We start from the raw sequence: 13,061 nt of genomic DNA, 5'->3' as shown, positions 1-13,061 counted from the left end.
GCCTCTTTCCATGGAGCTAGAGGGAGATCCTGGGGTGGAGTGAGGGGTGGAGAAGTCCACAAAATACTCAGAGAACCACCATTAAGGAAAAGCCTGCCCTTTCGCTTATAAAATAGCAGGAGCCGCCAGGAAGCAAACTCAGGGAAGGACCCCAGAGAAGCCTGAGCTGCTGAGATAATGACAAGTCACCTTCAAGAGAAAGTCTGTGGGTTCCCATCTGAAAAGGAGGAGGCAGGTCACGGGGAGAGCAGAGGCCCAAACCACAACTTTGGAAAACTATCAATAATTCGGTGAATTGGACATTCAGAGAACTGATCAATCAGCAAACTGATTTTCAGGTAATTGGCTCAGGCAGCTGGATCTTGGCCTATTCCCCAAGGTCAGAGAGTCAAAAGTCTAAGGCAGTGAATAGCTACAGGAAGAAGGCAAGACGGGGCATCCCCTGTTTGGGCTTATGGCCTGCTTCTGTGAACCCACTGGACAATTTTTACTTCCACCGCACTGGACATGTCTGGATCTCCCAGGGTCCAAATGTTTCCTGAGATGTAGACACCGATGGGCTTGCGACGAGAAAGCCAGAAGGGCTGGCAGGCACCAAGGTGGGGAGGAGGTCAGGAAAGATGCCAGGAGAAAACAATGTGAGACCAAGGGGTGCCATAGTCTCCCAACTGCACCTAAGTGACCCCGTGAATGAAGACATCCTAACTCGGGAGCGGTGTCCCCCAGAAGCAGGACGGCTTAAACATTAATGGAAGCCTTTTACACCAAGATCTTTACTTTCTGTTTCCCAGGTAACAAGTATCCCAAAGAATTCTTACCACGGAAGTTGGGGTGATAAGAGCCATGGTGTCCGAGGTGCCATTTGCCTGTAGGAAAGCAAAAGAGAGACTTTCAGAGGGAACCCCCAAGGGGATTCCCAGTGCCTCTGGGGAGCTGAGCACATACGCAGTCCTCCATCCGTGTTGCCCTTTACAGAAGGCAAGCAGAGAGGCTGCAAATGCTGGGTGAGAGCCAAGCCTCGCTCTCTGGGACTGAGACGGAGTCCACAGGGACATGGAAAGCAAGCAACAATGACTCAGGACCTATGCAGGAAAGCACACAAAGAAAAAGAAGGCAAGCCTTCACTGAGGGCCCACAGACGCCAGCGGGCTGAGCTTCTGCCCCTCAAAGTGGATTCAGTACCCACAGCAACCCCACAGTGCCCATTGCACCTGCTCCGACCTCCCTCACTGGGGCTCTACAAAGACCCAGAGGACAAGCATGGGCCCCATATTGCCTTGGAGATGCCTGGTTTCCTCCTACTTTCATCATCTTCCTCTCTGAGCACCCTCAGCAGTCCGCAGAGGCTGGACGGCAGACCACCTCCCCCTTCCCAAGGCTGTTCCCCTGCAGAGAGACTGGCCTGGACGTGCATGGCTGCTCCTCACTCTGTACATGTGTTTGCTAGGGAAGAATGACTGGGAAACGTGTGGGAGAAGCTCTGACCGTGTTGAACTCTTGGACATAATAATTCCGCTTGGAGTAAAGACCCCAGGAAAACCACCCACAAGGCAAGGGACAGAGAAAAGAATGCGGTCCAAAGATCTAAACAGTGCCAGCACTGAACAGCACGTAAGAGAAAGAAACGCGCAACCGTAGGGGGTGGCTAAGAAAATTATTTACATGGCCTTGACAAAATACCACCAAACTATCTTTTAGAGACAAATACATGCAGCAAAAGGTAATAATCAGGAAATCTAGGGAAAGGGCAGATGGGTGTCTATTACTCCCTTTTGGCAATTGCGCTGTAGGTTTGGGGAAAAATGTAACAGAAAGCAGAGGCAAATGGCTTCGGCACTATGCAGAATGCTTGGATTAAGCATTACGTGGAAATCCAAAATTAAAGTGTTTAACTTATTTCTAAAATTATTAAAATTATTGTAAGGATGTACAATTGTGTGACACAGAAATATAAACTCAAGAAGGGGTTAAGAGGAGGCCCAAGAGGTATGTATGCAACTAGGTAGAAATACATGACCGTGGACCAATGTTAGAAGTAAGGCGTGGGTGGGGCAAAGGGGTTTGATATTCCTTTGGTGGGTTTTTGGTTTTTTTTTTTTTTAATTTTTCCCCTAAGCATGCTTATAGGAAGTTCATGATGTCAACACATGGATATGGCTGGATATCCTCTAACGTGCAAATGGTGGGATGAGCAGTGAAGGGAGAGGGGAGCAGCTGAGCAGTTGATATATAATCAGTTGTTCACCTGGGGTTCAAAGCCATGAAGAGGGAAGGGCAAGTGGGACCCGGCTCAGCTCAGGAAGCACCCAGCCCCCTGCTGCCTCATGAAACTGTAGAGTCAGAGAGCCCCAGGAGACAAACGCTTCCGGGCTGTTAGTGCGACCCGGATGCAAGCGATGGGGCCAGTTAGGACACTCAGCCCAGCATGGGGGCTTCACAGTGAGCATACCTCAGGGTACGGGCCAGCAGGGATTGAAAAGACGGCGTCCTAATTTGCACCTCCTCCCACCGGGGCCTGCCACACTCCAGTCTGACCTTCTATAAAAGTAGGTCCGGGCTGACATCCAAGATCTATAAAGAACGCCTCAAACTCAACACACACAAAACAGATAATCAAGTCAAAAAAAAAAAAAAAAAAAAAAAAAAAAACGGGCAGAAGACATGAACAGACACTTCTCCGGTGAAGACATACAAATGGCCAACAGACCCATGAAAACATGTTGCCCGTCATGAGCCATCAGGGAGAGTCAAATCAAGACCACACTGAGGTACCCCCTTCCACCAGTTAGAACCGCCAACATTAACAAGGCAGGAAACAACAAATCTTGGGGGAGGTTGTGGAGAAAGGGGAGCCCTGTTACACGGCTGGTGGGAATGCAAGCTGGTGCAGCCACTCTGGGAAACAGCGCGGAGGATCCTCAGAAAGCGGAAAAGAGAGCCACCCGATCACCCGGCAATTGCACATCTGGGTATTTACCCCAAGGATACAGATGGAGTGAAAGGAAGGGGCATGTGCACCCCAATATTCATAGCAGCAATGGCCACAGTCTCCAAACTGCGGAAGGAGCCAAGATGCCCTTCCACGGCCGAATGGATAAAGATGTGGTCCCTATATACAATGGAGCATGACGCCTCCATCAGAAAGGACGAATACCCAACTTTTGTATCAACATGGACGGGACTGGAGGAGATTATCAAGCCAAGCAGAGAGAGTCAATTATCACAGGGTTTCCCTTGCCCGTGGAGCAGAAGGAATAACACGGAGGACATCAGGAGATGGAGCAGAGACGTGAAGTGCGGGGAAATCGGGGCGGGAGACGAACCCCGAGAGACTGCGGACTCGGAGAAACAAACAGGGTTTTAGAGCGGAGGTGGGTGGGGGGACGGGTGAGCCCCGGGGTGGGTATTAAGGTATTAACGAGGGCACGGATGCGTGCAGCGCTGGGTGCTCTGGGTCAACCACGAAGCTTGGAACACTTCATCAAAAAGTAAAATAGGGACGCCTGGGTGGCTCAGTGGGTGAAGCTGCTGCCTTTGGCTCAGGTCATGATCTCAGGGTCCTGGGATCGAGTCCCGCATCGGGCTCTCTGCTCCGCGGGGAGCCTGCTTCCTCCTCTCTCTCTCTGCCTGCCTCTCTGCCTACTTGTGATCTCTCTGTGTCAAATGAATAAATAAAATCTTAAAAAAATAAATAAAAATAAAATAAAATAAAATAAAATCATTCAGAAAAGTAAAAAAAAAAAAAAAAAAAGTCAGGCTGCTTGACCCAGAGGCGGCGGCGGGGCCGACCCCCGAAACTGGGGCCTGCTGCGGGTTAACACCCCCACGGCCCCCCCCCCCCCCCACTTCCGGGAGGTTGGCAGGAGGGAGGCGGGAATCCCCCGGGACCAGCTCTTGCGAAGTCGGAAGAACAGCCCCGGCAGCCTGAGGGTGCCACGGGGACCGAGGCGCCGCCTTGGCCTCGGGAGGGAGGACCAGCCCTGAAGCAAAGCACCAGGGCCCGGCAGGGCCGACACACCGCTGCTGGGCAGTGAGCCGCCCCTCGGCCCCCTCACGCGGCGGAAGCTCCGTTTCCTCACGCAGAGAATGGGGGACATCATCCCTTCAGAAGGCATCTCCCTGCCCTGACGCAAATAAAAACTTAGGGCCGGGCAGGTAGGAACTTCCCAATCACAGGGAATCCCACACAGATTTTAAAAGGAAAGGAAGCTGCTGGACACTGTGGCCGACGCTGCCTCGTGCCCCCACTTACCCCGCTAACCGACGTCGGGTTTGGTTCCCAGGTGAGAGACCGCCCGCCCCAATCCGGGTCCTAAGCCCAGTTTCCCAGCCTTCCTTGCAGCGGGGCGTGGCCATGCAAATCCACCAATCAGATGAAAGTGCATGTCCACGGGGAGGGGTGGGCGTGTCTTTCCCTGGTAGAGGCCCGGCACCTGCTCTCTTGGTTTTCCCTTCCTTGAAGCCGGATAATGGTGATGATGCTGAGGCCGCTCTCTTGCAACCAAGGAGCAACAAGCATGAGGCCGAAAGCTAACGGACTACGGAGAGCAGAGCAGAAACATAGAAACGGTTTCCTGCAGCAGCTGAGCCAATGAAAGCAATCACTCACCTCTCAGCTTATTACAATGGGAGGAAAACCTAAACCCTATATGGTTTAGTTCCCTGTAGGGTCTTGTCAATGACTTATAGCTGAAAGCTTTCCGACCTTATAGAGCAAGAAATAAACAAAAAGGAGCAGAAGAGGCAGCATGCTGGGTCTTCGCAAACACAAGGCAGGCACCGCAGGAAATGCTGTAGGAGATGCAGGGTTGGGGGGGGTGGTCCCCGGTTGCGGAGCTCCAGTGTTACCTATCATTCCAGTGACGTAGCCAACTTGCTGCAGCACCTCCGCCAAGGTGGTCTCGTTGAGCGGCAGACCCCCCACAGAGGTGACCGCAAAGTTGTGCGTGACTCCGTTGCGGAGGCCAAGCCGGCCGGTGAGCAGGGAGGCACGAGAGGGTGAGCAGGTGGAGGCAGCTGCGTGGAAATCCACAAACCTGCACAGAAAGAAAAGGGATTGGGGTCCTTCCGTCCACAGACAGCCAAACCAAGAGAAGTTCAGTTCCCACCCAGGTCCCAGGATTCCTTCCAGTGCTGGGAAAAGCTCAAAGGCCACCCCTTGAAAGGACAGGTTAGGAAAATAAAGTTCAGAGAGGTAATGCAACGAATTCAAGGTCACACAGCTCATGCAGATTGGTTTGATCCAGTATATTTAGTGGATCCTCTTTATCTAAAGATTCCATATTTCAAATTCATGGACTCACTGAAGCCCAACTGTTATCTCCAAAAATCAACACGCATTGCTTTTAAGCGTGGGACATTCCAAGATGTCCCAAAACACCATTTTGTTTCCTCACATGTGCATCCCTAGCCGAGGATGACGAAGGTGACCTGGTTTTGGCTCCCATACGACAAGCAAATGTCCTCTTCTCCACAGTCTACTGAGTGCTATAGTTTTTACGGTTTTTGTGCTTTGTGTTGGTGATTTTGCTGTTTAAAATAGCCCACACACATAGGTCTGAGGGCTGACTACTTCAGCATTATAGAGATGTGATGTGCCTTACAGAGAAAGTACAAGTGTTAGATAAGCGTCATTCAGGAATGCATTACAGTGCTGTTGGCCATCTCAATATTAATGAATCAAAAACTATATTAAATCAAATATTTTAAGACAGAAACACACATAAAACAGGGTTCTGTGCTGATCTGTTGGCTGTAACCAGAAGCTCACAGAAGCCGAACTCTATAGATGTTCTGGAAGCAAAGTTTCAGTATTCCTTAATTCAGTGTTCTCAGTGACTTTATAGAGGAACTACAGCCAGTAGAAAGAACCTGCTGTATCTATTACACTTAGTGTCCAACCTTTTTTGGACACTGTAGAGAAATATAAAAGAAGTCTAGGCATTCTCCTACCATCAAGGAATGTGATTAAACTTCATGTCACTAATAATGGGGAAACTGACCTTGTGTGTCCCCTGATAGGATGATACCAAGTTGATATCATCGAGGATTCTTGTCAAGAACATTTAACCTGAATCTAATCAGACCTCTGGACCTAATTTCCAGGTTATAGGAAATGTAGCTGATAGAAGAACAAATTAAACGACACCACAAGGAAATAATCTAACAAGCCAGTCTACACATTCTATGACAACTGGTGTCAGTCTTCAGAAAGTCAATATCCCAGGGAAAAATGTGATAGAGGGGGGTGTTCTGTACTAAAGGACACTAAAGAGACAAACCAAATGTCATATATGTTCCTCGACAGAATCCCAGCTCAAACATGCTAACAACACATTTGGGGGCCAATTAGGGAAATTTAATATGGACTGAATATAAGATGACATTGCATGATCATTGTCCAGTATCTTGATTATGGCCATGTAGGAGAATACTTTTGTTCTTTTTTCTTTTCTTCCAGTTGTATTGGCATATAACATTGTATTCATTGAAGGGGTACAACATAATGATTTGATAAATGTATATATTGGGAAATGATTACCACTAAATTTGGTGAATGGCCATCACTTCCCGTAGTTATGAGTTATTTTTTTTCTTGTCATGAGGATTTTGAGATCTTCTCTCTTAGCAACTTTCAAACATACAATACAGTATGATTAACTAGAATCACCATGCTATGCATTACATGCCTAGAACCTACTTATCTCACGACGGGGAACTTGTACCTTTCGACCCCCTTCACCCATTTCCCCCACCCCTGGCAACTGCCAGTCTATTCTCTGCATCTGTGAGTTTGAATTTTTTAGATTCCCCATACACTTGAGGTCATATAATATTTGTCTTTCTCTGTCTGAGTCCTTCTACCTAGCATAATGTCCACACCCATATTGTCACAAACGGTAGGATTTCCTTCTTTTTTACAGATGAATAATCTTCTGTTGTCTATGTATATCACATTTTTTATTTCATCAGGAATATATTTTTATTACACTAAGGATGTTATTACATTAAGAATGTTTTTATCCTTTTTTTTAAAGATTTTATTTATTTATTTGATAGAGATCACAAGTAGACATAGAGGCAGGCGGAGAGAGAGGGGGAAGCAGGTTCCCCGCAGAGCAGAGAGCCCGATGCGGGACTCTATCCCAGGACCCTGGAATCATGACCTGAGCCGAAGGCAGAGGCTTTAACCCATTGAGCCACCCAGGCGCCCCAAGAATGTTTTTATTCTTAAGAGATATATGCTATGATGTTTATAATAAAGAAGCACTCTGCACGCTTCCAATGACTCAGGGAAAACACCACCCTATTTACAGATAGAACAAGTGCAAGCAAAAATGGCAAACTGTTAATAACGGTGGGGTATACTGGTATTTATGTGACTATTCTTTTCACTCTCTTTTATGTTTGATATTTTTAATATTTAAGTTAATAATTGGGATGCCTTGGGTGGCTCAGTGGGTAAAGCCTCTGCCTTCGGCTCAGGCTGTGATCTCAGGGTCCTGGGATCGAGTCCCACATCGGGCTCTCTGCACAGCGGGGAGCCTGCTCCCCCCCACAACCCCGCCTGCCTCTCTGCCTACTTGTGATCTCTCTCTGTCGAATAAATAAATAAAAATCTTTTTTAAAGAGTTAATAATTGGGGTGCCTGGGTGGCTCAGTGGGTTAAAGCCTCTGCCTTCAGCTCAGGTCCTGGTCCCAGGGTCCTGGGATCGAGCCCCGCATCGGGCTCTCTGCTCAGCAGGGAGCCTGCTTCCTCCTCTCTCTCTCTCTCTCTGCCTGCCTCTCTGCCTGCTTGTGATCTCTGTCTGTCAAATAAATAAATAAAATCTTTAAAAATAAATAAATAAAAAATAAATAATAAATCAAAAGTTAATAATTAATGTATAATAGTATAAGTTTCAAAAGGATGACAACCCAAAGTCTAGAATGAGCAAGGCAGTGGCAAGGTCAATGCCTGAGCCTGGCGGGAGGGTAGGGAAGGTAGGGAGAGGCGGCTTAAAATAAAGCTCGGCGTCTTGGAACCACGTGTGTCCAGGGTGCCTGGAGGCGGGTCCGTCTGCTGAGCCACCACCTGGGGCAGAGCGAAGACCAAGGTCTGGTGGGTAAGGGACTGGCCCACAGACACCAGGTCAGCACAGCCGAGCAGGGCTCGGTGCCTCTCCTCTCCTCTCCCGGGTCTGCAGAGTGCAAGCTCCTTGCCAAAGTCAGCCTCCACCCGGTACGCTCTCCCGGATTTTTGCGTGGCCTTTCTTGCCTCCTCGGTTTTCCTGCAAGGGGGCCTCTGTTGTCCTCTAATCGGGCACCCTGGGGTGTACATGGTAGCACTGACCCCAACCCCAATTATTAAACCCCTGGTTTATTTAATTAATAAATTAATTAATAAATAAATTTCATTAATAAACCCCTGGTTTATTTTTGTATCTTTTCATTCTGGGCCATCCTCCCTCCATGCCAGCTCCGGGCAAAGGGGGCTCGGCCCATGCTGCTAGCTGCTTATCTCCAGCTCCTAGAACAGGGCTCTGGAGATACAGGGCGAAGGGCAGAGAGAAGATGGGGAGAGGGGAGGGTGGGAAAGGGGTCTTTCCTTCCCAGCAACTTCATTGTAAGTGTAACCAAACCTCAACATAAACATTACTGGGAAGTCTGATGGGGGGGCGGGGAGGTCCGCTGGGCACGTTCGCCAGAAGCGTTAAAGATAACGAGCTGGCACAGAGGTTACAAGCATAAGCATCGTGATGTGAACTGTCATGAAGAGAGGACATCAGGGGATGAGGTCACAGAAAGCAGGGCCTGTTTAAATACTTCCTCCCCACACACCGCAGAGCTTGGCTCACCACCTGCCCCCTACATTAGGGCCTCAGGTCTCCGCCCTAACCCCACACCTGGATGGTGGCGACCCCCAAACCGACTGACAGCGGCTCTAGACCAAGACTGGCCACTTGCCCAGGCCGCCTGCCCAGGGCCATGTTTTCTGGGGGGGTCAGCGTAGGGGGAGGATTAGAGCAGCCTGGGGACATTTTCTTGTTTTTGTGCCCTCACAGAGGCCAGCCTGGGGCAAGAAAATGTGGAAATGCATACCAATCCCTGCTTCTCTGAGCACACAAATCTCCGGACTACTTGGGACAGAGGGGGTTAAAACACAATGTTTGAAACGGCCTCCAGGTCCAACTGGACTAAAGAAAGCCTTAGGAGTCTGTAATGTTTACGCTCCCCTCCATGATGCCCTACAGAGCTCCTCCCCCACCCCCCAGCTTGATTACAGAGGGCCCTGAACACCCTGCCCTTCACAGTGACCTTGGCATTTGGAGGGGTGATGGCCCTGGAGGGCAGTCAGGACTGCAGCGTGTTTCAGCAACACGGAGGTTTCCTCTTCTCCTCCTCCTTTTCTTCTCTCTCCTTTTCTTTCTTTTGTTTTTTTTTTAAGATTTTATTTATTTATTTGTCAGAGAGAGAGAGAGAGGGAGAGAGCATAGCACACGCAGGGGGAGGGTCAAAGGGGAGAGAGAGAAGCAGGTGTCCTGCTGAGCAAGAAGCCTGATGTGGGGCTCGATCCCAGGACCCCAGGATCATGACCTGAGTCGAAGACAGATGCTTCACCAACTGAGCTATCCAGCCACCCTTTTCTCTCTCAAGCCTAGGGATTATAAGGAAAAAATTTTAAAATCTTACCAACTGACTGACCATGTGACCCAATAATTCCACCCGCAGGACTGGGAGTCCCCACAAGAAATGAAACCAGGTACTCAGACACGTACTGACATGTTCATAATCACAGCAGCCCCGTTCCCGTGGCTGAAAGGTAGAGGTGACACCCACTCCGCGAGTGGGTGGACAAAGTGTGGCCCATCCACCGGCTGGGGGAATTACGTCCATGAAGAAGAATGACACCTGCTACGATGCACATGCGCCTTGAAAACAAGACATGAATGGAGAAGCCATTCAAAAACAGTCAAATGCCCCAAGTCAGTAAATCCACAGAGATGGAAAACAGGGGCCGGAGGGAGGAGGGTCACGGGCAGAATCTACTTCCTGGGTATGAGGTTTCGTTTTAGGATGATGGAAATATTTCGAAGTTGGATAGGGATAGTAGTTGTACCATGGTATAAATGTACTAAATGTCTCTGAGTTGTTTGCTTTTTTTTTTTTTGAAGATTTTATGTATTTATTTGACACAGAGAGAGACAATAAGAAAAGAAACACAAGCAGGGGGAGTGGGAGAGGGAGAAGCAGGCTTCCTGCCGAGCAGGGAGCCCGACGTGGGGCTTGATCCCAGAGCCCTGATTTTCCCATTAATTTTCTTTTTCTAAAAAATTATATTTATTTATTTATTTGACAGAGAGAGAGAGAGATCACAAGTAGGCAGAGAGGCAGGCAGAGAGAGAGGAAGGGAAGCAGGCTCCCTGCTGAGCAGAGAGCCTGACGTGGGGCTCAATCCCAGGACCCTGAGATCATGACCTGAGCCAAAGGCAGACGCTTAACCCACTGAGCCATCCAGGCACCCAAGTTGTTCACTTTAAAATAGTTAATTTGGGGCCACCTGGGTGGTTCAGTTGGTTGAGCGTCTGCCTTCGGCTCAGGTCATGATCTCCAGGGTCCCGGGATCAAGTCCCACATCAGGCTCCCTGCTCAGCAGGGAGTCTGCTTCTCTCTCTGCTTCTCTCCGCCCCCACTCCTGCTCGCTCTCTCTCTCTCTCAAATGAATAAATAAAATCTTTCAAAAATTTTTAAAAAAGGTTAATTTTATGTCATGAGGATTTCACTTCAATTTAGAAAATCATCCAAATCTTACAGACTCGGAGGAAAATGCCAGATTCCAGCTGAAGAGGCGCACGAAGCTGGGTGTCAGGTGCGCGGTTCTTCAGACGGGAAAACACTCATGTATAACTCAGGTGGCTACCTATCGTTTCATTCAATTTAGTCCCAAACTAGCGGCGAGCAGGGACGGATCCGTGACAGACGCTGAGGAAGGACAGAGCCAGTTCCTGTCCTCAGTGACCGTTCAGTCTAGTTTCTGAACAAAAGCCTTACAAGGCCGTTTCTGCTTTCCTGCGAATGATTACAACCACTTCCGTCGCACTAACCGTGGGCATGGCCTTTTGTAAGTGTTAATTCATTGGACGTGGCAGCCCTAGGTTGTGCTGTTGTATATAGGTGGGGAGTATATACCCAGTATGTAGATGGGGAGACTGAGGCAGCGGGACCCACGGCCGGACACGGGAGAGCCGCGGTTGGTACCCAGGCATTCTGCTCCGTGCCAGCCCCCTGCCTTAAATTAGCGTCCACAGGCAGCCTATAAACCCAGACCCATCCGATCCCAAATCCCCTGTGTGGGCCCCGTAACCACGCCGCCTCCATCAGGAAGGTCAAAGCCCATCTGGAAAGCCGAAGGGAAGGGGCTGGGAGTACCCACTCCACAGGCTGTCTTGGGAGGAGACCCGCCCCGAGAGAGAGAGAGAGAGAGAGAGAGTGGGGTTTCTAAGCAGAGAGGAAATGCCCACAGTCCCTCAGACTCAGGGCGCGGGCCCAAGAAGTTTAGAGGCAGCATCCAAAGACAGGTATGGGACACACGCACCCACCACACTCCCCCCCACCGCGCGTGCACACACACACACACACACCCCTCCGAATGCCGCTGGCTGAGAAAGGAGAGGAGTGCTAACTGGGCGTCAGAAGAGCTTCTTGAAATAACATGACAAAACACTGTTATGGTCAATCCAGATTTGGCCCAGGAGCTTCCAATCCTGAAAACCTTCAAGAGGAAAACCAGGCACCTGGACACCTGGGCTCCTTGGGGTCCTGCCTGAGAACAAGAGGCCACCACACTCAACAGCTTCGGGGTCTCTTTGTCAAGCCGTTCTGGGAATTCATGTTTCTGGAAGAAACAGTTCTCCACTGGGCTTCCTCGGCTTCAGACATCCTCAGCCCACAGCAGCGGGTTCCCACAGCCTCCCCTCCCCAGAAATCACCCCGAAGATGGCTAAAGTCCCTGACGCCATTTTTCAAGGTGACAAATGGCAAAGAAGGGACATCCTCAGGGAGCCGTGACATGGCACCTCGAGGTTCCAGAAGCTTAGGCTTGGACCCGCAGCCACTCTTGGAAGCAGGCTGTGCTGAGGCTGAGGGCAGGGAAGGCGTGGGCCCCAACACGCGCCGCTGGGTACACAGGTGCTGGGTGAGGCCTCTCTCCAGGCCTCAGGGGGACCAGGGGCTCTGGCCTCCCACCCCCCACCCCCGCCAACATTCCTTCCTGACCCTCAGTCCCCCGGGGCTGGAAGACGCACTTGCAGCTTCCCCTCCCTCAATCCTTATGTGTCCATTTCCCAGGCACGGGCTTCTCCAAAGCATCCCCGCCTGCCAGACATCCTGGGGGCCCCAAGGGTCCTGGATGGGGCAGGCAGCCAGTGACTCCTACTCTTGGAATTCCAGACCAAGTTCCACCTTGCCGCCCCACTGTTGCTTCCAAGACAAATGCTGATCTCGGCCCAACCTTTTCTCTTCAACCTGAGATTGACGCCCGTGACCCGCCCAGCTCCCACTCCTAAATATTTGTCCCTTATGATAATTCTTATCACTCCCAGCTCAGGCTTAGCAAGCCCTTACCACAACCCAGGCACCTTGCATTCATAGCAGGTCTGAGCATCTATGTTAACCTCGGATTCATTCCTAGTTGAAACTGCACGTTCCGTAAGCTGTGTGCGGGCTGGCCCAGGCTTGTTGGTGTCGCCTCTTTATTACAACAGAACCAGCTGTACAATTTTCAGGGCCCCATGCAAGAGAAAACAAGGGAGCCCTTGCTTAGAATCTACTACACACTTCAAGATGGCAATGACAGGGCTTTGAACCAAGAGCAGGGCCTTCCTAAAGCGGGGGGCTGTGTCTGGCTGCACCGGGCTGACGCCCATAGAGCTGGCCCTGCCTAGCCGCATGGGTTCTGTCTCAGACCCCACTTGTCCCTAGGCCCACCGGGCTTCCCAGAGCAAGAAGAGGAAGATCCGCTGGACTTAGGACCCAGATGTTGTTCCCACGTGGTACGTGGCTGTGCTCTCTGCCAGTCTCTG

General features: G+C 50.2%; 1 protein-coding gene across 6 annotated transcripts in view; it reads right to left on the bottom strand.

Moving 5' to 3' along the window:
- Positions 1-13,061, bottom strand: part of ARSG (arylsulfatase G) — a 102,452-nt gene that overhangs the window by 38,105 nt on the left and 51,286 nt on the right. For 4 of the 6 annotated variants that reach the window (XM_032322245.1, XM_032322248.1, XM_032322244.1 and 1 more), the window contains exons 3-4: positions 4,849-5,036; positions 819-866 (exon numbers count right to left, since the gene is read on the bottom strand). In XM_032322245.1, coding sequence (XP_032178136.1) covers positions 819-866; positions 4,849-5,036 — 236 coding nt within the window. Of the gene's footprint in view, positions 1-818; positions 867-4,018; positions 4,242-4,848; positions 5,037-13,061 lie in introns of those variants that run through there. The other 2 variants (XM_032322249.1, XM_032322247.1) reach the window with 2 other exon arrangements.

This window comes from Mustela erminea, chromosome 18, assembly GCF_009829155.1.
Source record: "Mustela erminea isolate mMusErm1 chromosome 18, mMusErm1.Pri, whole genome shotgun sequence".
In the NCBI taxonomy this organism is placed as follows: Eukaryota; Metazoa; Chordata; class Mammalia; order Carnivora; family Mustelidae; genus Mustela; species Mustela erminea.
Note: the sequence above shows the minus strand (reverse complement) of the source record. Positions and strands in the feature narration are given on the sequence as shown.